The 27,719-nt window shown below is 41.4% G+C and overlaps 1 protein-coding gene across 1 annotated transcript; it reads left to right on the plus strand.

Annotated features, from left to right (window-relative positions):
* Positions 1-456: 456 nt before the first annotated feature.
* Positions 457-21,846, plus strand: rhbg.L (Rh family B glycoprotein (gene/pseudogene) L homeolog). Its single transcript, NM_001089705.1, is given in 10 exon segments — positions 457-732; positions 8,049-8,235; positions 12,131-12,281; positions 13,116-13,263; positions 15,266-15,432; positions 15,958-16,095; positions 17,045-17,178; positions 17,483-17,604; positions 18,752-18,825; positions 20,038-21,846. Coding segments are annotated over 10 exon segments (1,362 nt in total). The 5' UTR covers positions 457-563; the 3' UTR covers positions 20,110-21,846.
* The last annotated feature ends 5,873 nt before the right edge of the window (positions 21,847-27,719 follow it).

The raw sequence follows: 27,719 nt of genomic DNA on the forward strand, positions 1-27,719 counted from the left end.
AATCTCAGCTGCCATAAAGCAGGACAGGACTGCTGCTTACAATGGGGATCAGATAGGATCTGTGCAGCCCCTGGGACAGAATGTTCTGTTATACAGATAGCTAGAATCTCAGCTGCCATAAAGCAGGACAGGACAAGACACGTACCTTGTTGTTTCAGGCACAAACACAAACTGTATTATTTTTAACACCTGTGTAATCTAAAGGTGAGATTATATCACAGTGGTACTTTATACTACTATATATATATATACTATGTAGCAGCAAGTTTAAAGTATCCCTCTGAGTTTGTGTCCCAAAGACCTTTGGAGTCTCGTCGGTGCATAACTTTCTTCGTGCAAGTGGGTGTGAGTGGGTGTGAGTTTGTGGGACAGGAAAGTCCTATTACAGGGCGGGAACAAGATTTTGCTTCGAAAAGAAAAAAACAGCCCAAGAGTGATATGATTGTATTCGTCAGTGTTACCCTCACTTCTTCATCTGTCCTGTGTGCAAGACTGGTCCCTTCCCTCTGCTCCCAGCTCCTATGCACTAAAGCTCTGCCAACATGACCGGCTACTCTACCAACATGCGGATTAAGTTGCCCTTATTCTGCCTCATCCTCCAATTCATCACTATCATCCTCTTCGCTGTCTTCGTGAGGTACGACCACGAGTCCGATGCCAGGGGCTGGCACGATGAACTGAAGAACCACAGCACTGCCAACGCAGACAACGACTTCTACTTTCGCTATCCAAGTAAGTATGGCCCACTCAAATGGTAACCCCCTGTTCACAAGAGCTAGCAATCTAAAATAATGCATTTTTCCTTGTGGGCAAGGAATGTTTGTATCCGGCAGCCAGACCTTTCGTTTAACATAGGACACATACAGACTATATTTTATCATGCATTAAAGGGAAAGTTGTGGCTGCTGTGTGTCCGGTACCTGTGGCTGCCCTTATTGGTGACAGGGGCAGGAAAAATTACCCTGTGCCTGTGCAGAGCCAAATTGTTTGCAACACAGCCTGCAGCACCCCAGTATGAAACAGATATTCTAATACACATTGCAAATGGTCTTTTTTTGTCCTGCAGCTATTTTGGCTTTTAAACTGCTATTTGGTTGCTATGGTCTAATAACCCGTAGCAACCACTGCACACTGCAAAAAAGGTCTTTTTTTGTTGATTTTCACTTTCTATGCCCCTGATGAAGACGGTCGAAACGCATTGGGCGGATGCATTGATTTTTAATTCTTCTTTTTGTTTAATAAAACTTTATAATATTTGATACAGAGTGTGTGATCCACTTTATTACTTTTTGAGTTCACATATATTGGAGAATTGGTTGGGCAGCCTCCTGCCTGAACAGCACCTCCAATTCTCATATGAGCCTGAGCCTTTCAACATTTTACTTCTAATGTACACTGCATGCAAGGGCTAGGGTTGCCAATGTACCCCTTTAACACCGGACACATAATGAATCTGCAGTCTGCTGAGCTAATTAGCAATTGTCTAAGAAGCATTGTGTAAGCTGCACTTCTATCTATGCAGCCATGCTCAATGTATCTACACTGGCTGCCAAAAAGTCTAGCAGAATTCTTACTTCTGCCCATCCAATGTGGGCACCTGAGTGGGGCACCTGTGCTTTGCTAAGGTTATTACAGGCAACCTGCCCTATTCCCTGCTGTGTAGTTTTTATTCCAGGCTAATAAATTACTCAGCAGCCGCTGCAATGGCAGTTAATGAAATACATCAGCAAATAGTCACTTCCCGGACATGCAAATAGCAGTGCAGCACGTGGGGTTAAAAGCTCTGCTGCAGCGCTGGCTCTTGTCAAACTCCTGGGGAGAGTTATAGATCAGAGGGAGTCTGAGAAGAGAATAAAGGGGAGACACCTTGTATAAAACCTTCAATACTCCTTTAGTCTCCAGTTTCATTGCTATGCAGTAATTACCTGACTGTGCCATTTCTCTATATACCTGATAGGATCACGCCTCCCTATTAATACAGAATACACTGGAAAACTGCACCTTGCAGTCTGCGCACTCCACTGTTATTAGAAGAACCTTGTTCTTTATGGTTGAACTGGTAAAGACTATGAGCAAACTTAGGGGCTGTTCCTGCTGAATTGTGCTTAGTACAGGGAAATATCTATGCTGCCATAGTTTTATGGTCTCTCTGTACAAACTATTTGCAAACGTAGGGGTTGTTCCTGCTGAATTGTGCTTAGTACAGAGGAATACCTATGCAGCCATAGTTTTATGGGATCTCTCTGTACAGACTATGAGCAAACTTAGGGGCTGTTCCTGCTGAATTGTGCTTAGTACAGGGGAATACCTATGCTGCCATAGTTTTATGGTCTCTCTGTACAAACTATTTGCAAACGTAGGGGTTGTTCCTGCTGAATTGTGCTTAGTACAGAGGAATACCTATGCAGCCATAGTTTTATGGGATCTCTCTGTACAGACTATGAGCAAACTTAGGGGCTGTTCCTGCTGAATTGTGCTTAGTACAGGGGAATACCTATGCTGCCATAGTTTTATGGGATCTCTCTGTACAGACTATGAGCAAATCTAGGGGGTTGTTCCTGCTGAATTGTGCTTAGTACAGGGGAATACCTATGCTGCCATAGTTTTATGGGATCTCTCTGTACAGACTATGAGCAAACCTAGGGGGCTGTTCCTGCTAGACTGTGCTTAATACAGGGGTATTTTTATGCTGCCATAGTTTAACTGTTGGGGTGATCAGCAAACTTACAGACAGCATTTTCTCAGCTATGCTAAGTAGAGGGAATAACTAGGCTTGTACAGTTACTTGGTACAGTATCTTCTGCAGCTCTTATTTGGCACTGTTTGGGTGTGGCAGTCCTGATTTACAAACCTGAAGAGGAGGTGCTTGTTGGCATGGGGGTGTGGCTTGACGTAGATTAGGGTGTGGCTTACAAAAGTAATGATTCTCCAAACATGAATCTTGAGAGGTATGCAGGCTTTGACAAAACTTTAGTATTCGGCTGGTGGTTCTCTGAGAGCAACTCCTGCTATGAGGCCATGACTACTTTTTTTGGGGTGCAGAAAAACGGGGTTAGGTGGGGGGCATCTGAACAGCTTGAAGTGCCGAAACTCCCCAACATACTACTCTCAAATGCATTTCTACTGCTCCTCCCACCACAAAAACTAGAGAGGAAAAGACTTCCTAAAGAAAGCCCTAAGGATGACCAGTTGGGGTTACTTGCAGGTTGGGTAGGTTTAGGCCAAGAAGGTGAGGGGTTTGAGTGGCAGGTGATGTAATACTGCTAACCCCTCCCTAACGGTGCCTGATCCCATCCATATATGAGTAATTAGAGTGCAGTCTGATTGGGTTTTTTATTAAAAAAAGTGTGATGTGTTCCTCACTAGAACCCAACAATCGCCCCCCCCCTCCCATAGTGCTATATAACAATTAGTTCTTCTAAAGGTCCTTTGTAGCTGCACATGAATCTGGGCAAAGTTCCTAGTCTTGTAACCAATAGCAACCAACAGCTACAGTAGTTCTTACAACTCATATGGTTGAAATAATGAATGCAAATTTCCGATTGGTTCTTTGACTAGGAATCCTCTATTTCGAAATAATCCCCCCTAGGGGTCATTGTGTAGACGCCACCCTGTTTACTGCTACCTGCACATAATTGGCTGCAGATTACTGGCTAAAGAAATGTGGTATCTTTATAATAAACTGCCTAGTAGAAACATACAAATTGAGGGTTCGATGTCAATACTGAAAGGTGGGGGTATCCCAGTGATTGTGCCAATTTTTTGGCTCTGTACAGGTTGGTTCTGTCTTTAAAGTTGGTTGCACAGGGACTTATTGGAAAGAAAGGGAATAAGGTGATTACAGGAGCAACTGAGTCCTTAGTCACACTTGCCTGAAGGTGTAATGCTATTATAAGTTGATTTATATGACAGCTCTCCTTAGGTGACACTATGGAAAGTGCCATCTAGTGGCAGAAAGAATAATGGCACCTCTAGTGGCCATAGATGGAAGAGTGACTAAGGGAAACAATGTCGCAAAGAAAGAATGTTCTCTCAATAAACTACTCTACCCTCTTTACTGTCTGAAGGAAACAATATGGCCGCCGCCATTCTATGTAGAAATACCAATTTGAAGAGAAAGAACATTGAGGGTCTTATAAGCTTTTTCTCAGGTGAACTGGATTCTGCCTGGTGGTCAGTTTAGCAGCCAAGAACTGGTTTAAAGTATTAATTAAGCGCCTCGTTCTAATTGCTATTGTATTTTAGAGGAAAGGAGGTTTCCTGGCAAAGCCCCAGGTCTGGCAATCAGATACCATTGTTTAGTGTCTCTGGTTGCTTAATTAAAGCCATTTAGACTGTTACGAATGCTGCTTTCAAAAATGTGTCAGGCTCTTCCTTTAGGGTATTGTACCCCCCAAGTGCATATTCCTTGGCAGTGACTCCCATGTTCTTACTGAGTATAACCAGAAAGGACGTTTTCCCTTTAGTGATGTCAGAGCAGCCTTTAGATGTGGTTGGACAAAGGTCAGAATGGACCTTGTCTGTTCAGACAAGATGCATTCTTGTGAGCATCAAGGGTCTCTAGTAAAAGAGGACCTCTGACCAACAATAGACTGCACCCTTAAGCATACTCCATGGAATTACCAAGAGTGGCATATTTTATGGGATCCTTCTGTACAAACTGTGTGCAAATGTAGGCTTCCTTGAATGATTAAGGGGGTCACCCACTTTATCAAGACTGAAGCCATAATCTAAGCCACTAGCTCTATCCTAGGTGCTAGGGAAACAAGGGAAGAGGCAAGAAGTGTCCCTTTAAGTGCAGCAATTTTGAATCCCACAGCACTCCAATGCATTGTGGGAGATCTGCAGATGGCTACAAAATGTACAGTTTCTACACATATGTGTGTAACTCTTCCAACATTCCCCTTTATATCAGCCCCAGCCATACTGTATCATCTGTATCCCTTCAATAGAAGGCATTTCTGCACTCCCCTCCCAGTGTAGCATGAGATAATTTCCCCCAGAAAACAATGGGATTTATGGTATAGGGAGAGCAGCCAATGAAGCAGTGTTGGCAACAGCAGGTTAAAAAAATATTTTTAGCTAAAACACAAGTTATGTTTAAAAAAGGGGGGGGCAAGTAGTAATTTTCCCCTATGCACGCACGGGAAACTCCAAGAATTAAAAAAATATTCTTTTATTCTGGAAAAACAGCACTTGCATTTTAAATAAATAGGCACAAGGCTGCAGACTGAGTTATACAGGGAACTCTGAGTATCACTCATGTATTATAAGGGATAATGTACCCCCTACTGTAAATGATAAGGATATTAGAAGTCACTGAGGGTTGTTCTGTGACCATATAAAGGCACAAGGCTGCAGGCTGAGTTATACAGGGAACTCTGAGTATCACTCATGTATTATAAGGGATAATGTACCCCCTACTGTAAATGATAAGGATATTAGAAGTCACTGAAGGGTTGTTCTGTGACCATATAAAGGCACAAGGCTGCAGGCTGAGTTATACAGGGAACTCTGAGTATCACTCATGTATTATAAGGGATAATGTACCCCCTACTGTAAATGATAAGGATATTAGAAGTCAATGAGGGGTTCTGTGACCATATAAAGACACAAGGCTGCAGGCTGAGTTATACAGGGAACTCTGAGTATCACTTGTGTATTATAAGGGATAATGTAACCCCTACTGTAAATGATAAGGATATTAGTCACTAAGAGGTTTGCTTTGGAAAGTGTCCTTCTCAACCTATGCATGTCCCAGGATCATTGATACAAAAGCAAAATACCTTATAGCTTTTCTGATCATTAAGTGCCTGTGGCTAAAATGTACTTGCTTTAAAGTCAAAGGAAAATGCCTCTCAACCCCCTGCGCACAATGCTCCATAGAAAACAAATTATTCACAGCTAAACTAATTTTGGAGTCACAAGAAACTCCTTTTTTTCCTTGGTACTATGATCTATTCAGATGGATATGTCGCAGATCAGCTGAATGAAGTCAAGAGATTCCATGACAGTATGTTATATGCACAATCCTCTCATTGCAAAAGCATGCGCTTAAAGGGGATGTATGCCCTCATTATTATCAGTAAGGTTTGGGTTTAATTGCAATGTGTACAGAATATTTCTTCTCTATCCTGTACATGTGCCATATTGTTTCCCAGGCAGTAGCATTTTTACTAGTGGGTGTAACAGGATGAGATAAATTTTAGGCAGATCAGGCCCATAGCCAAAAATCTCTGGGGACTTTCTGTGGAAACGTTGGCCTGTCCAATATGGGTGGATACTCCAGTTTTCAGTATGTAACTTTGTGAGAGATTCTGATCATCAATAGAACCCAAAGCAAAAAGTCTGGTTAACCTTGTAGGAGATCTTGGCTGGACTCCAGAACCCGGCACAGCAAGGGGAATCCAAGGTATATTGGAATCCAAGGAATAATATAATCCAACATAGTATGCAGAGAGGCGTCTTATATGGAATACATTAATATGAGCCATTTGGCAGTGAAAATTAGTTGTGCCCTTGAGCTGGAGTAGGTGTATCCATACAGTACAGGCATGGAATAGTAGGAACATGGAGGTTTGGGTGTCCCTGGGTGTTACAGCTGTTCCTCAGTGAGCGTGAGATCTTCAGCCAAAAGTACATTTGATTTATGGAGAGAATATCACTTAGAGAATGGGTGTTTGAGTTAAAAATACAGGTCATAACTGGAAGGAGATGCAAACTAAGCCCGACTCTGACTCTCCTCCCAAATGACAAATAGATTGAGCTCCTTTTCCTTGCCAAGATTTTTATTCATATTTCTTAGCACTGAAACCATTTTCCAAGGAAACTCAGTTTTGTGCCTCATTTGAACCCCGCGAGGAGCTTATTATGCGATGTCTGTCCCATTATAAATCAATTTTTCATATATATATACCTGTTTATGTACAGTATATTTTAAAACTTCAATGTCTTGGCCAGAATTCTTGTCTCTTCTGCTTTCGTCATTTATAAAGATAGTTTCCAGACAACAGCGCTATAAAAAAATTCTACAGGTAAATAATCCTTCTATGTCCCTTGTGAGTTAAGAGCTTGCACTCAAAGTTTATATCCGAGACCCTTACCAAAAAGGAAGACAAGACTAGAATTTATATTTATTGTTTTGAATGGTAGGTGCAATTTTGACCATATTACACCCATTAGTGCACCAAAGGAGTTCTGCATTAAGTAGAGGGCACCTATTGCACCCTTAAGTTATATTTCTGATACCTAATGAATAGTGTACTTGTAAGTGACGTGCATGTGAACGCCCATGAACTGCCCAATTTCTTTCACAGAGAGTGCAAGTTGCCCTCACTTTAACATTATTCTCTATTGAATGCAAATCTTTACACCTCTTAAATTGGGTGTGATTTGCAGTGGGTGCAATTACAGGGGCATGCTGGGTAAAATGGTGCATGGTGGGCAAAAATACACGGCTAACTTTCCAATTTGAACACCAGATATTGATTGGGAAGCTATAGACGTGGTCCACTCTACAAGCAAATCTTCCTTTAAAAAAATTCAAATTATATTAACGTGGATATGAGTTTGTGGCCCTAATGATAAACAGGCAGCATTTCTAACAGTAGTAAACTTCATATAAACTGCTCTCACAGGCTGTTTCATGGTCCAAGAACTTTGTTGTGACTTGTTTGTCATTGCGAGAGGGAAAACATTAACTGGGAGCAGAAACAGAGCCTTTTCTACTAAACTGCATTTTGGCATTTCACCAAATTCTATTCTGAGCAGGTAGTACGACAGCTCAAGGCAGAGATAAGAGAGGTTTTAGCATTTAGCAGAACTTAAACGCTCGATACATCCTATAGAATGTGGGGTTTTTTGTTTGGGTCACTGTTGTCAGCAACAAATATTTCCACTGAGCTTCTTCTTGGATTCTAGGCGTCTCTGACCCCAGCAATCTGTTATACCTCTCCATAGGAGTAATGCTGCAGTGTTTTGTGGGTGGAATTCTCAGCTGATTTCCTCCATATCTGTGTAAATTGTAATGTCAAGTACTTGTTTCCTAGGCTTCCAAGATGTCCACGTGATGATCTTCATTGGCTTTGGATTTTTGATGACATTCCTCAAGCGCTATGGTTTCAGCAGTGTGGCCTTTAACTTCCTCATAGCAGCTTTCGGCCTCCAGTGGTCAACCCTCATCCAAGGCTTTTTCCATGGTTTTCATGATGGCAAGATTCATGTTGGCATAGAGAGGTAAGTAGAAGAAGAAGACATCCTCTTTGTCCTCTTTGGATGATAGCAAGATCCATCAGGTCATTGCTGTGGAGTTAAGTTTGTATTGTAAAATTGCAAGGCTAAAAAGAAAAATTTAGAGCTGAACAACTGTCCACCTAATTAAAATAGTCAGAGCCAGATTTCCATTGGCACGCTGCTGTTTTCCGCCCCTGTTCAATCCCTTTTATTCACGCAAACTTTCATTATTGGTACTGGAGTAATGGGGATCGGTGCACTAGAAATGTAAAATTGTTGCCATATGGGTAAATAGACCACTATTCATGGTTCCTACCAGCTGTTGCATGGAGGAAAATGGGGCTTGTCTTCAGCCTAAATGGCTCCTACAAGTTTAGTGGACCTCAAGGACCTCGGTTTAACACTGTTTCTTTGTGCCGTTGTGAGCAACACATCTGTTCTTCAGAAGGAAGATCCTTCCAACTTGGCAAATGCTATTATTTCTAAGACTGTAGATGACATTTAAGGTGCAGATAAACAGGCAGATATTGCTAATTTAGACTTTTATCTAGCAGCTATTGGCCCAAGCATTGGGACTCGTCCAGATATTATCATGCATGGCAAACTCAAACCCCAGGGGGGTGACTGGATTCCTGTCTAGGCATGCTCTTCTGCCTATAACAGCAACCTGTTACTTTGGACCTGGTTGTTAACTACTTGGGTGCCGCCAGGACTTACCGCATGAGAATCCTGTAATCCCACAGGGGCAGGGAAGGGGTCCAAACATATACTCTGGGAAGGAGCCAGTAAGGAAGGAGCTGGATGTAATCAGACAGACTGGGTCAGAACTAGATAACAGGAGCAGAATTGCAAGGAAAACTCAAGGTCAGGAATACAGGAGCAGGTAGCAAGAGTATAAGGAACAGCAATCACAGGAAACAGAGCACCTAGAACCAAGCACGCTTGACCAATAACAGGCAGTGAGTCAGTGCAGAGCAGGGGTTATATATACTGTATATTAATAACAACTAAGTTCACCATGCCTACCAGGCTATACAAGGGTACCTATAACAGTGAACCAGGACCTTAGCTGTCTGCTCATAGAGAGTAGAGTTAATGCAGACAGCATGAAATTCCTGGTTACTGGTTCAACTCCAGGCAGTAAGTTACAGAAATGGATCAGATCCAATTGTTGTTCTACAGGTTGAACCACTACTTGGGTGTCCAAGATCTGGTTGTTTGGCCAGTGGATCTTTCTGTTAGACCAAATAAAATTTGGTATACAGGCTCAGATTATTCCCGTCCTTCCCTCTTCTTTTCTCCCAATCTTCCAAGGATTGAATCTTCTCTGCAGAGCATTTCCAAATGAAATGATTGAGCTGGATCCCAACCAAGCTTGTCTTAATGATTAATCTCTGATTGTAATGGGAGACATATGTTATGTTCTACTTATGACAACCTGTTTAATTGTTTATTTAAAAAAAAACAAAAAAACAAAGTCTGCCTTCTCTTGACATGTAAGGACAGGCGGATATCATTTTTCACCTGAGGGCAAATTATTCTTCAACCCGTGTAAAGAAAAATCTCAATGCAGAAAAACAACTTGAAGGTTCTATAGGTACTTTTTAGTTCCCTGTTTTTTAAGCTTGTGGCCCCAGATGTTAGATATTTGTCAGAGAGTGAAAAGAGTTCACCACAGTTCACCACTGAGAAATGTCACCACTGAGAAATGTCACCACTCCTTGTTCATTTTTTTCGAGGCATTTTTATCAAAAGTTGTTTATGTCCACCCTTTGATACAAGGGGATGGAGAGCAGCATCATTTCATTCAGGTGAATTTTTGTGAACTCTCACTTTCACACTGTTGGAAGATTCTGGGATTTGTAGCCCACCAACATCTGGAGACCCAAGGTTCAGAAACAGCAAAAAGTATGGGTTAGGGTGCCACCTTTTGTTTAGCCTTTTACCATCCAGATACATGGAGGCACGGAGGCACGGACTGGGCAGATTGGGGATGGAGGTGACCTGATGGATTTGGGATGGGACTGTGCATTGAGGAGGAAGCAGATGGGGGTGGGTTAGAAATTTACTGGCAAATACATTGGTGGTAAATTTGTAATACCAGTGGTTGGATGGAAACCCTACTGTTAAGCTTATTACAACTGGGCAAAATAATGCAGACAGGGGATATGTGCCCCCCCTGGAAATTCTTAACTGAACATTGGTTATGAAGCACAAGGAAGAAGTTTCAGAGTTAGAAAGGTTCTCCGGAGCCCTACACCCAACCCCTGCTATGGGCAACTTCTGCACCAGCATGATTAGTGCATTGCATGCTGATAGGCTTGGGTCTGGTTTTAGTACATGAGACCTCTAATCCATACCTCCCAACTGTCCAGTATTTTGCAAGACAGCCCGATTTTGACAGCTCAGTCCACAGTCCCAGATTGTTACTGAAATGTCCTGACTTTCTCTTTGATCTCTTGCACTGAAGAGCCAGAAAAAGATACAAAGTTTCTAAAACTCAATTGGCTTTTGGCAGAGAGCCCAGAATACATGGCAGATGTACTTTGATAGATTTGTAACAATTTAAGATAAGCAAAGAAACAATTGTAACAATTTAAGATAAACAGGTCTCTTGGGGGTACTGTGACTTGCAGCTTAAAGGGCAATTCACCTTCATTATCAAAACTGTAATAACACATAAAAAACACAGAAATGTGTTCAAACTTTCATAACCTGCCAACATTTTGTAAAATGAACATGGCAATTAGGGGTGTGGCCACAAAAACAGGTGTGGTCAAAAAAATTTGCGGCACTCTTTTTGTCCCATCTTTTTATTTCCAAAATGTTGGGAGGTATGGTAATCCAACAAAGAGTCCCTCGTCCCCACATTATGGTGACAAGGTGGAGGTATTTGCCTTGTGTCCTAAATAATTCAAATCACGCAGGTCATGGAAGGGATGGGGAGTAAATAGCACAGAAACTAGTGTCACATGCAAACAGGGCGCCCAGCCTTGTGTGTATATGCCCCACGGTCAGTGAATTTCCACTGAAACACAAAGGGGAATATTTTCTCTTTGTCCTGTTACACAAAAGTCACACTGTGTATGTTCCTCCTCAGCCTCCCCAGTTATACTGGAGTATTGGAGTGATGGGCGAACAAATTCACCTATCACAAATTCACAGCAAATTTCCGAATTTTGTCGACGGCAAATAAATTCGCAAGAATTCGTCTGCGGAAATTCGTCTGCGTCAAGACATTTTGGACACCCATTAACTTTTAACCAGCGTCAAAATTGAGTTTCCAATATTCGAGCTTCATGTTTTTTTCCTGGCAAAGCCAAACGGGATAAATTCGCCCATCACTACACATCAGCTGTGCTGGCCATATAGTTCACAATATTTTCATGTGACTGGTTCCTTCTTAAATTATTTTTAGATATTTTTTATTTGGAAAAATCCAACCTGTTTCCATATTACGCGCGGGTGTATTGGGAGACATAAGGGGTCAAGTACAGAGACCTCAGGTGCAAGTGCATGTGTACTAAGGGGAGTGTGAGTGCTCATTCTAAGAGCAATGGAGTCTGAGTTCTGCCTGTTCTCTGCATCTGGAGTCAGATTGGAAATCCAGTTGTAGGTGCAGAGCACAAAGCCAACTACTGGCACAAGGCAGCTCTGTCAGTATCGGACTGGCCCACTGGCATACCGGAAATACCCCGGTGGGCCTGGTCTTCATAAGCTCTTGGTAGAGAAGCAGAACATCTGTACCTCCTCAGCATAAGAAAAATGGAATTAAAAAGGGGGAAGAATTAGTAAAAGGGGAGAGGTGGGACATGTGATATATTGGCAGGTCGATGCTGCATCTGATGGGGGTATCTGATGTGTCACCAGTGAACTAACTTGATCCTTATATTTGCAGCATGATTAATGCTGATTTCTGCACTGGAGCCGTCCTCATCTCCTTCGGGGCAGTCCTAGGGAAGACCAGCCCAGTCCAACTGATCGTAATGACCTTGATTGAAGTGACCCTATTCGGTATCAATGAATACATCATTCTGAACATTGTCGGGGTAAGAGTTGCTGTGAAATACAATCATGTTTCTGTCTAAATAGTGGGGTTTACATGCATTGGGAACTAATGTATTTACATGGGTTGCAAATACAATCTAACAATATAAAATAAAAAATGATTATACATAGTGAATTATAAGGATATTAGAAGGTACAATGATAAAAGTTGAGTTATACAGGGAACTCTGAGTATCACTCGTGTATTATAAGGGATAATGTACCCCCTACTGTAAATGATAAGGATATTAGAAGTCACTGAGGGGTTGTTCTGTGACCATATAAAGGCACAAGGCTGCAGGCTGAGTTATACAGGGAACTCTGAGTATCACTCATGTATTATAAGGGATAATGTACCCCCTACTGTAAATGATAAGGATATTAGAAGTCAATAAAGGGGTTCTGTGACCATATAAAGGTACAATGATAAAAGCTGAGTTATACAGGGAACTCTGAGTATCACTCATGTATTATAAGGGATAATGTACCCCCTACTGTAAATGATAAGGATATTAGAAGTCAATAAAGGGGTTCTGTGACCATATAAAGGTACAATGATAAAAGCTGAGTTATACAGGGAACTCTGAGTATTGCTCGTGTATTATAAGGGATAATGTACCCCCTACTGTAAATGATAAGGATATTAAATGGCATGGCTTCTGTAACCATATAAAGGCACAAGGCTATGCCTTGGTCTAATAAACCATAGTAACCAATCACTTAGCAAACTTTTCACCTTTTATTACTTTTTATTATTATTACCCATAAGATCTGATAACATCTTTGAGATGAACCAATCATGGTTTTTGCTACTGAACTTCACCCCCATTTCCCAGGCTAAGGATGCTGGTGGATCAATGACCATTCACACTTTTGGAGCCTACTTCGGTCTGATTGTTTCCAGAGTTCTCTACAGAGCGGACCTGGATAAGAGTCGGCAGAGGGAAGGATCTGTCTATCACTCTGACCTCTTCGCTATGATTGGTGAGAAAACAAATTTTAATTTAGCATCGATGGGTAATTGTCTCCTTGAGCAATCCCTCAATCCCTACTGATTTATTTGCAGCCATCCCCACTCTAAAAACCTGTCCATGCCAACTATCCAGGCCCGGACTGGCAATCTGTGGGTTCTGGCAAATGCCAGAGGGGCTGCTATAAGGTCCCATAGAAAGTCAGTATTTAGTGGGCTGGTGGGGGCTGTTTGGGCCTCTATGTAGGCTGATTGGGCCTCTGTGTACCTGAAATGGCAGGGCCTATTTTAATTCTCAGTCCGGACCTGCAACTATCCCATACAGTAGAGCTGGTATTACTGCAGTCATTGCACAATAGAAGTCACTGCATTCACACAAAACGACTTGGCACAGGGAATGAAATTCTAACTGGGAGTGTGCAAATGAGCCATATTAAAAATGACTTTTAATGAAGTCATTAAGTTATTATACAGGTATGGGAACTGTTATCCAGAATGCTCGGTACCTGGGTTTTTTGGATAATGGATCTTGCTGTAATTTGGATCTTCATTCCTTAAATCTATTAAACAATAATTTAAGCATTAAGTAAACCCAATAGGCTGGTTTTTCTTCCAATAAGGATTAATTATATCTTAGTTGGGATCAAGTACAAGCTACTGTTTTATTGTTACAGAGAAAAAGTTAATTGTCTTTGGATTATTTGACTAAAAAGGGGTCTATGGGAGACGGCCTTTCCATAATTTGGAGCTTTCAGGATAACGGAGCCTATATCTGTATAAAAATATTATTTAGTAACATATTAGCCAATATGCCCCTCCAAAATAATTTTGGGCATTTTTGTCCATGCCCCCAGTAGACCCAAACCTCTGAAGCATCTAGCTCACTCCTAAAGCTATCCATGTGCCCATCCACATTCCTATAGTCCCAACATCCTTTAGACCCATCCATATTTTTCAGAAGTCACACATATTTATACCCCAGCAGTAAAGCAAAGAGTGAGGTCAAGTTACAACAAGATGGGGAATAAAACATCCTGGAAAGTTGATATTTGGAAGGGCTACTCGTCTGGTGAAAGTTTAGTGAACACACACAAAAAATGGAAAAAGGAGATTGATCAATGACCATTCTATGGCCCTGTGCTTTACTAGTAACATACTCAACACTTCAATATTATACACTTGGACAATTTAGACCCCATCCAGATCCTCACTAACCTTATTCCCACTAATTTCCCTGAAATCAAACCATTTTGCTGAATGACCCACACTTTTGGGGGTCAGCCATTTAGGACCCCATTGATAAATATGTTCTTGCCTGCGTATACTTTTCCTAAAACAAGGGTTGTTAGTAACCAAATATGTATGGTCAGTGTTGGACTTGGGTAGGTAGAAATCCCGAACCAAGAGCCCACCACTCCGGCCTCACCCTGCCCTTCGCCCCTCTGCAACTAATGGCCCACAGGTACCCATGAATATCAGAGCCAGTGCAGATAATTATCATGCAATGCATTCTGGCCCCCTAGCGCTCTACTGCACCATGCAGACTGCTGGTGTGCTTAGCCCAGTAGAACACAACAGGACTGGGAACCCATAAGGTTTTCTTCCAGTTCACCTGTGGGCCAATCCAACCCTTTGAATGGCCAGGCTTGTTGCATATACTTGGGAAAAGTCTCTCCTGACAAAAGCACTAACCCTACAGGCTGATCTGCTAAGGTGCATTAGAGAATGCATTGGGGCAACACAGTTCCATTCCTCTAGTTGGCAGTATAACCCTAAAAGCCTGGGGCAGAAGAAGCTTTCTGTCCTCAAATAGAATTGCTTGCCAGCACTAGGAAAAAACACTAAAAACAGTAGTTACTTTTTAATTCAATCCCCCTTTTAAGGGCAGTCATACTGGTCTTCTGAATATCTATTGTAGTGTAAATAGATGATGCCACAGACCAAGAGTTTTCTGTAAACCGTAATGGCAAACCAAGAGGGTTCCATTAATAATGTTCTGCTTCCATCTGAACACAGGGACTATCTACCTTTGGATGTTCTGGCCCAGCTTCAACTCCGCCGTCACAGCTCATGGAGATGACCAACACCGCACTGTACTGAACACGTACTACTCACTTGCTGCCTGTACCTTGGCCACGTTTGGTTTCTCAGCTCTGCTTAATGGAGAAGGAAAGCTGGACATGGTAAGGAGAAATGAAGCCCCTTTAGAACAAGATTCTCATATAAAAAAGTCAGGTGAACCAATACAGTTGACTGAATATGCGGCCGGATATTTGGGGAATGAAGGAAATCAACTGACCCTTACACTTCTTGGTTCTGTCTTGGCCTCTCATGGACCACCTTGTGCAGCATTTTGTGTTATAGTCTTAAGTCTTATGAACCTGTCTTTTTAAAGGGCCCTAGAGATGCTGCTCCGCCAGCCCTTATATGAATCCAGACCTGCACCCTACCTATGATTCTTGTCCTGTATAATAGCAGTATAATAGCATAATCCTTCTTACTTCCTACTTCTGGTCTAGTAACCCATAAAAACAAATAAGAATGCAATTTACAGTTCACCACTTTGAAAACATCAGATTGGTTGTTTGTTGTGATCTAATAGACCATGGAAAATGTTGCACCTGTTATTACATAATCATTCATGTATGGGGTAATACCTTGCAGAGTAAAATACTGACAGTCCTGGATTCTTCTTATCTTCTCCTCAGGTTCACATCCAGAATGCTGCCCTAGCAGGGGGTGTTGCAGTTGGAACGTCCGGTGAAATGATGCTGACCCCCTTTGGAGCCATGATTGCAGGGACACTGGCTGGCATAGTCTCTGTCCTTGGATACAAATACTTAACTGTAGGTTAACCAGGTTAATGGGTAGGAGATCATTAGGAAATGTCTATCTATAGCCCATGCATAAGTCCTCTAGATGGCCCAGTCACTTAGTCTACATGTCCTGCCAGAACCATAGTTCTAACTTTCTCTAGGCACCTCCTGGAGTTTCACTATTAGGCCTCCTGCCCAATCACAGTGTGCTCAGAAAATGGGTCAGTTTGCTCAAAATAAACTGAAGTAGCTATGAATCCCTAAGAAAAATGCCTTAGAAACCAGCCCAAGTCAACACTGATATCATATCTTATACCTATGTATTTAGGTTCCAACTCAGATTTACTACTTGCACTTGTACATGTTTCTACCCTTACTCCTACTACTCCAAATTACTTGAATCGTAGCATTACTTCTAATGTAATGATAATGGGGGAGCATTTATCTAACTCCTAAGAACAACAATAAGAATTTCTAGAGGAGAACAGAAAAAAAAGAGAATGAGAAAAACAGAAAAAACAGAGAGAACAAAGATGCAAAAAGGAAATAATTGATATAGAAGGTCAAGGAATAGATTAGTAGGCCCCATGCTTGGTATGTTCAGTGATCCGTATATCCCAGGTCAACACTGAGAATGGCATCTCTGGCTTTTTTGCCCTATTATTAAGTCACTATTAAGACACTGTCAGTCAAAAATTGCATTCCTTGTGCCTTCCAGTTAAAAGTTAACAATATTCGGCCAATCAGGGGCAGTATACAGGAACTCACTTAAATGAGGGGCATAAATGAGCCCTTGTATCTCCTGTGCATATTGGTACACAACCACAGTTACAGCAAACTTCATTTTGCCTTTAATTCGATTTTATTTGAAAATAAGAATTTACTACCATGAGCAAATGTTTACTACATGTGTGCTAGATGGATCACATCACATGTCCATTACTAATTAGTCCTCCATCTACTTTATCATTGGTTACAGCCAGTTCTAGACTCCAAGCTGAAGATTCAAGATACATGTGGGGTGCACAACCTCCATGGAATGCCAGGAATCTTGGGTGCAGTCATTGGAGCTATTGTGGCGCTCTTTGCAACGGCAGACATCTATGGTGATGGGTGAGTCTTCTTAAGCCCCAGACAGGCATCGAATACCAACTGTGTCCTCCTGGCATTCCTTATGTCTAATCCATATGTAGGTTATCTGCATGAGGACACATATACCTAATGAATTTAATCAGCTGATTAGTACATACATCAGTGGTGGGAATTGTACTTGAACAACTATTGAGGTGCCACACTTTCCCTTTGGTTGAATTTTTAGGGGTCTCATCTTCCCTGAAATAACTCAGTCCCTTTCCTTTTGCCTTAACTTTCTTTGGTGGTAAATTTATTCTTAGACTGAGATTCTTGTCTTTACCAGGATGGACGATGTCTTCCCAATGATATTTGATGGCAGTCGCACAGCCAAGCAACAATCTCTCTACCAGTTCCTGGCACTGCTGGTAGCTTTGGGATTTGCCATCATTGGAGGAACTGTTGTAGGTAAGTGGTTTGGGCATATAGAGTCAAATTACAGTTGACTTCATTTTCTTATAATCCAGAGAGCCTCTGTTTAGAACTATGATGGTTCTCCAGAGTAACATCTAACCATTTCAGCATGGCTGGTGAAGTATGGTTCTTGGTCTACATGTCCTGCACATAGAAGAATTGCCACAGGTCTCTAAAATAGAGCACAGAATAGAGTCCCATGAATACAGTGCTGCCTGTGGGGGGAGGCATGTAGGTGTACCCCTTTTGTGCACGTTATGGAGTGCAAGGCTGTCCCTAATATGACTTCAGGGATTTTAGGGAGGTGCGTATGTCAAGGAAACACAAGGTGGAAACACTTCATTGACACTGGAATCTCTAATGTGCCTGTCCGCAAATATTTCAAGAGATCCTTGAATCAATAATCACTGAGAATGAGCCATGTTTGATTTTCTCACTGTCTGCCTGGACTGGTTTGTGCTGAGCTCTGTGACACACAGTAAAAAATTATTTATTTTCCAAAAATAAGCTTGTTTTGGGCCATTTGCTATTGCAAGAATGGTTATTTTTAAAGAGCAGGACATTAATGAGTGAATGTTTGTCCATGGAAACAATGGCAAGGCTGAAACTGCAAAATAGCATCAGTATCTATCATGCCTCCATGGAAGCTAGTGAGAAATAAATAGGAAACCCCACTAGGGCAATACAGTTAATGATGGTATAGTGGTCCTTTGTAGTCACCCTCTTAGTGTTTAACATGCCTTCTGTAGAACAACAGATCATCAATTGGTGGGGGTATTTTGATATGTTATGCCCTGTAGGAAGCCTTTGGACCACAGGGGCTACCTGGAAGCCGAAAGCAGATCAATATTATGGATGAAGGCTTTTATGGATACATCTGGAGCAATAGCTCAATTACATGTATTTGCATATGACATGTCCATGGCTTTAAACAACCATATATCTCAAACAGGTAACAATGCGCTCATCATAAACAGCATTAAGCAATTATCGACTGATTGGTTTTTGCAGTCCTCTTAATTGCATGACTTGCCCCTAACTTCCACAATTAATGCTGTTTATTAGGGCTATTTCATATTAATTTTCAGAATCCCACTCCCGTTCTATTATAATGACACCAAATATGGCTTTTTCCCTGTAGGGTTCATATTGAAGTTGCCGCTCTTTGGAACACCCTCTGACGCCGAGTGCTTTGAAGATGCAGTATACTGGGAGGTAAGGGATTGTGGAAGCCAAAGTGGAGGGAGTAGAGGGTTTAACAAAGCTGAAAATATCTTTTGGAGGGAACTCATTGCGAGTTGGTCATTGTGATCCACTGGGCTGATGGTCAGGTGATATCCAACTGAAATGCCCATGTGCCAGGCTGTCCAATAACCTCAAAGCTGCCTTTAAAGAAACAACTCATAGTTATGTATTTCATTCAAGGTTTCTAGTCCTGTACTACATTACTACTTCTTGCCAGCAGATGGTGGTAGAACTGAAAAACTTGAGACTAATGTTGACAGTAATTTCCTCCATCCTTGGTGGGATACTGATTGCCCATTCTAGAGTTCAGCCTCTTATTCACAACTAGCTAAAGCTCTGGGATCCCTTAATTAGCATCTGCTGTAATAATTACTGCCTGTTTCTCTACTTGGTAAAATGTCCAGCTTACCCTGTCACACACAAAATGCAAATTACTAAAATGTGTCCACTTGGAGGCAAAGATCTGTAATATGGGGACAATAAATGATGGTGGCGCAGCTGAGCGGTCACTTTAGCCCCTTAAGAGTTAAGCACTGCTGTCTCAGTTTGGGAAGTTGTGAATGCAAATCGGGTGAAATTTTTGTTAACAAGTATGAATAAGGTAACTTTGTTACACATGGTGGTGCAAGGGGCTAAGTGGACAGAAAACAGAACAGTGTTGGTGAGGCTGATCTCTTAATATCTGATCCCCAAGATGTTACATAAGCCACTTCATCTAGGCTCTTTGCAAGCCCTGCTAGCTTCTAGTTCACTGGTTGTTGCACATTCTTGGGTCAAGACCCTCCTTGGAGGTCAAACCTTTGGTCAGCTCCCCTTCCTTAGTTAATATTAAGGTTACAGATATAGGGTACATTAGTCATGCATCCATAGGTCCAAGAATATCTAGGGGAGCAGCAGATTAGTACTCACCAATCTGACAAAAACTTTTAGGTGTATCTAGGAGATCAAAGAGGTGAGGCATTCAGACCCCTGCCATTGCCCCGCAGTTAAGTAACCTCTTTTCTAGTTCCTTGATAGGTTAATATTATGCAAATGTTCCTTGCCAATCAGATGAAGCTATAGTGTCTTTCAAGCCTGCTGGCATCTCTGCGCTACACTTTCTTGTCATTCGATTCTCGGTTCCCTGTTAGATCTGTCTATTTACAGTAGTCATGGAGACTTTTCTCCTTCTTCCCTGCACAGGTACCAGGAGGAGAGGGGCACCAACAACTGACCGTTGTTGTTAACAACGAGGACCCGGATACGCAAGCGTAAATTTACCCTGAAGATATGAAATTTGCCGTACTTCTTCCATGGTTCCAGAGTGGTCTTCATGGCTGTTGCTCCACCACTGCCAATTGCAGCAGCTGCCACTGAATATCATCATTCTCTTGGTGCTGTCAAACTGAACCTCAGATGTGAACTTTCAAGTATTTACCAGTTTTCCTTATGCCACCCCTCCCTCATACCACCTTTCCCCAAATGTGAGACAGAGCACTGTGTATATTGTGCAGCTTCTACAATCAGCAGAGCCTTCTTGTCCCTCGAGAAGAAATCCGCTATTATGTTATGTGTTTTATGTATCATCTATATCAGCTCAGCTTTACTGGTGCAACCAACTTCCAAGCCACCAACTGTAGCTCCAAAGATTCAACCAAGAAAAGGACTCTAGGATAGAGGACATCCCTGATCTACACAATACATTTTTCATGCATTTTTTTTATTGCCGTACACTTTTATGAAAATTTCATTAGCGCAATTTGTAGGTACGCTAATGCATGCAACTTGTTGTCTCTTTTGGAAAAGCCAGTATGATACTATACATGCAGGGCGCTGGGGAATCTTGGGTAATCAGAAGCAAGATGGAAGTGTGGTGCTCTTCAAGAAAGTACCCTGGGCTTGTGGGATTTTTATAGAAGAAGAGCACCAGCCTGGAGCACAAGGTTGGTTGGAGCACAAGGTTGGTTGTTCAAATAACTTGGGGGTACTCAACATATCGGCACCCCTATTCCTGTGGGTCAATCTTCACTTTTCTTTTAAGCTTTTCTCTGCTTTATAAAAGAGTTTAAAGCTAAACAAAGCATTGCCCTGCTCATGTTTCCAGTGGTGCTCACTTGTTGTTTTGGACCACATTACTGGACCACCTAGGCAGATTGGCAGAATAGAAATGCGCCATCGAGTCAAGCTGCCAATCTAATTCAGGAACACCCTACCAGCCATATTCTCCTGACCCGAGGCAAGGGTATCTGATATTATGCCTTCCATAAATTCCTGATATATAAATGGGGACGTTCTAGACAACACTTGACTAAAGAAGACCTGTCCAGTTCATACCCAAACTCCAGTGAAGTGTGAAAAAAATCAATCCTTTTTCATGTTTCTTGTCTGTGATTGGTTCAGACACCCAAAGCCTTTTTTGTACCCTTAAAAGATATACCCTTTAGGGAGAGAAAGCACGGCTTTTAGATCTTCGGGGAATGGTGGATATCAAACAGAGGCATCAACTTTCTGGATGTGGTTTTCAGTTAAATTTTGCAACTCTCACATCCAGTTATGAACATGTCTCATCACACAGACCAGCCCAGTTATGCTCCGACCACAGCTCCTTGTTCCACCCAGCCCAGTGTAAATCCTGGGGAGCAGATATTATAACCTATACAACCAATCAGATGCTTTCTTTCATACAGATGACCCATAAGAGTTTACCAGTTGCTATGGCTTTCCAAGACACTGTGCATTGTCCTTTGGTCCTCCTTACATTATCCCAATGCAATGTATTTGCTTTCCTGCCCCCCCACCCAAAAAAAACATGCTATGTACCACCCCCTTTTTTTAAAGCAATCATATAGGCTGTACAGATAGAATAGATAGTGGTATTACAACATATATTCTAATAGAAAATATTTAGGTAGGTAGATATTCTAAACTGACATGTCATGGACAAGTGTGATGTTTTTTTTCGGTTAATGTGTATTTCTTGTTTTTCTCATTAAAAGTGATATCTAGTTCTTCCATGTTGGTTGGTATTTTGTGTTTTGCTTACACTGTGTATATTGGAATAGCATGCTGGAATAAACACCAAAGACTCTGCCTTCATGTTGTTTTGATGAATCCAAGGTCAATGTGCCCAAACACACGCACCTACCGACACAATGGGAGCTGCCATAGTGTTTCTTGGATGAAAACATTTATGACTGCACGAATGGGAGTACTAAGTGGCAGACAGATTGTTGCACACTGGGTAGGGCATTGTAAATGGGTAGTGATGGGCGAATTTGTCCCGTTTGGCTACGCAGAAAAATCTGCAAAATTCCCACCAAATTTGCAAAATGGCAAAAAATTTGCAAAACACATTATTATTTTGACGCGTGTCAATTTAGACGTCTGCAACAATTGGTATATGCGAGTCTATTTTGGCCAAATGCATTAAAGTCAATGGGCGTCTGAATAATTTTGACATGCAACAATGTTTATGCGCGCAACGCAGTTGATTTTGCGAATTTTCAAAAATGTATTCTCCGGTGGCAAAACGTGGAAATTTGCCGAATTTATTTGTCCATCACTATAAATGGGCCATCTGATTACTTATCCACAGGCTCTGATAACATAGTTCCCTCCAGTGGTCAATATATTCTGAAGATGGTAGAACATTTGCTTGAGTTTTGCAGAGCTGAAAAATGAGGACTAAGTATCTGAATCCGTATAATGTTCCATTCAGTAGCATAACTAGGTAGGATGAGACCCAGCAACCACGGTGAGGGGGGCACAGACTGAGGGGGTCCAGCACATAGTGACCCCTGTTTTGGAACTCCACCACCACAGTCCCTACTCCTACTGACATTGGTGCAAATTAATCTTTTTGGAATAGACAAACGTTTTGGCCACTAACAGGTTCATTGGGTGTCCAATAGGATTCTGCATGTATGCTGTAGTGGGCTTCATGGTGCAAAGCATGCAAAGTAATAAACATCCTCCCACTTCTTATATGATAAGTAAACCTTAAAAATACGTGAATGTAAAATTGATATTCTATTCTAATTTACATTCATTGTTTATTTTAATTTAATTCCAAGATATTAAGGGATACATGTACTGTTAATATGAATGAATTTTGTTACAACAGCGCCACCTGCTGGTCAGTTTCCCACCAGTCTGACCACCAAGTAGTCAAGGAAGTTGTCAGGAGAAAGAAAGAGGCTGATCTGATGTTTTTCTGCTTAGGAAAGATTTGAGAAAAATTTACAATTTTTTCATTTATTTTTACGGTTTACTACCGCTTTAGGGTCCTTTCAGCTGCACTGCCTCGCCACATGTCTGGTTTATAATATTAATCTCTTTATATATCCAAATGGCATCATATAGCACCCAGGCCCAGATTTGTGTGCAGGCCACAAAGACCCAGGCCTTGGACTGCAAAAGTTGTGGGGGTGTCATGCCTCCCGCTGCCTGCATCAAGGGATCGCATAGAAGCAGTGCCGGCTGGAGGAAGAGTGGTGGTGGGCTCACGAGAGGTGGGAGGGGCATAGGGACACAGGCATCTTTAAATCTGGCCCTGATAGTATACCTCCCAACTGTCCCATTTTTCGTGGGACAGTCCCGATTTTGAAAGCTCAGCCCGCAGTCCTGGATTGTTACTGAAATGTCCTGACTTTCTCTTTGATCTCCTGCACTGAACGGCCAGAAAAAGATACAAAGTTTCTAAAACTTAATTGGCTTTTAGCAGAGAGCCCAGAACATTCAGCAGGTGAACTTCAGTACTATTATAACAATTCAAGATAAGCAAAGAAACAAGTGTAACAATTTACGATAAGCAGGTCTCTTGGGAAACTGACTTGCAGCTTAAAGGGCAAACTTTGATAACCTGCCAATTTTTTTAATTGGGCTTGGTCAACAATTTTTCAACACGATACGCACAGCAAATCTTTTTGTCTCTCTTTCTATTTCCAAAATGTTGGGAGGTATGCTGATAGCACTTTGTGCCCCAATAGAACATCACTTGCCCAATGTACTTACAAGTGTATCACAAAGCTCCCTGTACCCTAAAGTGACCCATAACCCACTACAGCTCATTCAGTATCTCCTGTTGTCTCAGCCTATGACCCTACTACATTACTTATTGTGACACTTGCAAAATTGTGTCATAATCAGCTGCACAACATTGCCCAAATACGACCATATCTCAGTTCTGAATCAACTAAAACACTGATTCAGTCTCTCATCATCTCCCGCCTTGATTACTGCAACCTTCTCCTCTCAGGTATTCCAACAAGTCACCTTTCACAACTCCAATCTGTTCTAAACGCGGCCGCTAGACTCATTCATCTAGCTCGCCGCTCAACATCAGCTGCTCCCATATGTATGTCCCTTCACTGGCTCCCAATCTCTTCTAGAATCAAATTCAAATTACTTACACTCACATTTAAGGCCCTTAATAATGAAACCCCTCCCTATATTTCATCTCTAATCTCCAAATACTCTCCTTCACGAAACCTACGCTCTGCTTCTGATCTTCGCCTCACTTCTCCTCTGATCACTTCTGTCCATTCTCATCTACAAGACTTCTCTCAGGCTTCTGCTTTTCTCTGGAACTCTCTGCCTCCAGCTGTCAGACTTTCTCCTTCTGTTTAATGAAGCTTATTCAATGTACCTTAATTAATCAATCATTGCTGTATCATAAATCACATATTGTTTCTAAAATCCTAATATCTCAATTGTTCCCTAACCTTTAGTTTGTAAAATCTCACATGTAGGGCCTCTAATCCTATTGTACTCTGTAAACCCCTGTTTGTTATTCCCCATTTGTTATAACTAGAGTAAAGCACTGCGTAACTTGTTGGTGCTATATAATTAAATGATGATAATGACTCTAAACGCCAACATTCTGCTAATTCTGGTATTTTTCCCTTTGTGGCTACAGTTCACAGTATGACCACAAGATGGCAATAAAGCGATTCAGCTTGTTAGAGTCCAGTCTATATAACCCAGTCCACACTTGCCTACTGTATGGGCTGATTTATACAAAAGTACAAAGGCATAAATTATGTATTTATATACATGTCTGTGTATCCTCACGTTATTTTTTTCATTTGAATAGTATATATATAGATAGTTGTTTTGCACATCGGTCCTAACAAGGGCCAAAACGTTGGACACAAACATGTGTATCTAAAGTTGAAGAATTTCACAAAGGGAAGTGCTGGTCCTGGGATGATCAGCAGTCGATTTTCTCTGCATTCTCTAAATATTATCAGTTATGGGAGCTGCCATATTGCTCAGAGATATTACGGCCACCTTTTTACAGTTTGTTCTCCCACCCAAAATGCAGGTTCTGTTTGCCCACACCTCCACTTTCTAAGTGATAAGGGCCCTTTAAAGGGGTTGTTCGCCTTTAAATTAACTTTTAGAATGATGTAGAGCGTGATATTCATTTTTTATTATTTGTGGTTTTTGAGTTATTTAGCTTTTTATTCAGCAGCTCTCCGGTTTGCAATGTCAGCCATCTGGTTGCTAGGGTTTAAATGATCCTAACAACCATGCATTGATATGAATAAGAGACTGGAATATGAATAGGAGAGAATAGAAAGATGAGTAATAAAAAGTAGCCATAACAATACATTTGCAGCCTTACAGAGCATTTGTTTTTAGATGGGGTCGGAGACCCCCATTTGAAAGCTGGTAAGAGTCAGAAGAAACTAGAAACTATAAAAAATAAATAATGAAGACCAATTGAAAAGTTGCTTAAGTTAACTTGAAGGGGAACCACCCCTTTCAATACAGGTGGCATATTTTAGCAGATTTCCGTGGACCCTCCCTTTCCAGACCCCTCTTTCCATTTAAACGGAACTTTGAGTTTTCCTTTTGTGCCATCCCCAAAACAAGGGCAAGAGGGAAGAGTTATCAAAACTCCGGCGAGACCTTTACCCCCCGTTTAAGCAGATCAGGATTAACTTTTGCATTCATTTCGGCAGGAGCTCCCCTTTAAATCTCCTGTCCCTGCTGGTTGGATTTCTGGAGGCATTTATTTTTAATTGACTGTGAGAATCTGGTGTCTAATTAAGTCTTAGCACCTTGGCGGAGAGTGTGAAAGCATTTCATCTGAGATCTTCTCTCCTCTTCCTCCATATGTCACATGTGTTGGGATTTTTCTAAAGGGAGGGTTGTTAAACTGGAATTTAAGGATAAAACACTCTGTACAACCAGTTGCCCCCGGCCCTGTTGCTGACAGCAGGAGATAAGAGCATTAAATACAAAAGACAAGGCTCCTGTCTATGTCTGTCCCTATGAGCTAACAATCTACAGAGATAACATGGTTTCAAGGAACAGCTGAGGATTTGGGTCTGAAGCAGATAAGTGTTTGGCTGTAAGACATCGTTGTAACATTTATTTTCCCACGCTTTCTCAAATGCAGACATCGGCCTCTCGTAATCGAGTTGACAACTTACTGTGTCAAATTGATAGAAAATCTTTGATGCAACAAGGGCCCAACGTGGCCCCCAAACTGGGGCAAAATGGTAAGTGTTGTACATGCAGATTAAATACAAATAGAGGAGGTGAAACGGCTCCTGCTCACTTCAATTACGGTAAATGTAAAGCAACAAAGAGGAATATTTATCTAAGGGTCCCCAGTCCAACTGAAGGACAGTTCTGCATTCACTTGTATGGGATAGTTAAAGGAGAACTAAACCCTAAAAATGAATGTGGCTAAAAATACCATATTCTATATAGTGAACTTATTGCACGAAGCTAAAGTTTCAGCTTGTCAATAGCAGCAATGATCCAGGACTTCAAACTTGTCACAGGGGGTCACCATCTTGGAAAGTGTCTGTGACACTCACATGCTCAGTGGGCTCTGATTGGCTGTTGAGAAGCTAAGCTTAGGGCTCGTCACTAATTATCCAGCAGAAAATGAGCTTCCCCTGTAATATAAGCTGATGCTACAGGTTTGCTGATTATTAAATTCTGATGCTAATTGCACTGGTTTCTGTGCTGCCATGTAGTAATTATCTGTATTAATTACTAATCAGCCTTATATTGTGACATTTCTATTCTATGTGTACTGTATATTGTGAGTGGGTCCCTAAGCTCAGTAAGTGACAGCAGCACAGAGCATGTGCAGTGAATCAGCAGAAAAGAAGATGGGGAGCTACTGGGGCATCTTTGGAGACACAGATCTTTACTGCTAAAGGGCTGTGGTTGCCTTGGGCTGGTACAGAAGCACAAAACATCATGTATAACATTTCTAGCTACTTCTTTAGTTAGGCTTTAGTTCTCCTTTAAGAGGCATAACAATCAACAGACAAAAATAGACTGAATTCTCTTTGCAGCCCCTAAAATTATATACAAGTCATTAGTGAACTTGGGGGGTTTCTCTCTGATGAACTAATGAGCTGGTGTTTATATATATATTTGCACAGGTGTTAGATCCATTATCCGGAAAACTGTAATGCAGAAAGATCCAAATTACAGGAAGGCCATCTCCCATAGACTTAATTTTTAGCGAATAATTAAAATTTTTAAAAATGATTTCCCTTTTCTCTGTAATAATAAAACAGTCCCTTGTACTTGATCCCAACTAAGATATAATTAATCCTTATTGGTGTCAAAACAATGTTTAATTAGTGTTTCAATGATATTTTAGTAGAGAAGGCATGGTGATCCAAATTACAGAAAGATCTCTTATCCGGAAACTCCCAGCATAATAAATAATGGTATGAAGATCCAAATTACGGAAATATCCCTTATCTGGAAAACCCCAGGTCCCAAGCATTCTGGATAACAGGTCCCATACCTCTATATGTCCCACACATCTGAATGTATTTGGACCTACATTACACTTTTAAAAAAATTAAACGTGGATTTCAAATGTGAATTACCCTGGAAATTTC

This window comes from Xenopus laevis, chromosome 8L (genome assembly GCF_017654675.1).
Source record: "Xenopus laevis strain J_2021 chromosome 8L, Xenopus_laevis_v10.1, whole genome shotgun sequence".
In the NCBI taxonomy this organism is placed as follows: domain Eukaryota; kingdom Metazoa; phylum Chordata; class Amphibia; order Anura; family Pipidae; genus Xenopus; species Xenopus laevis.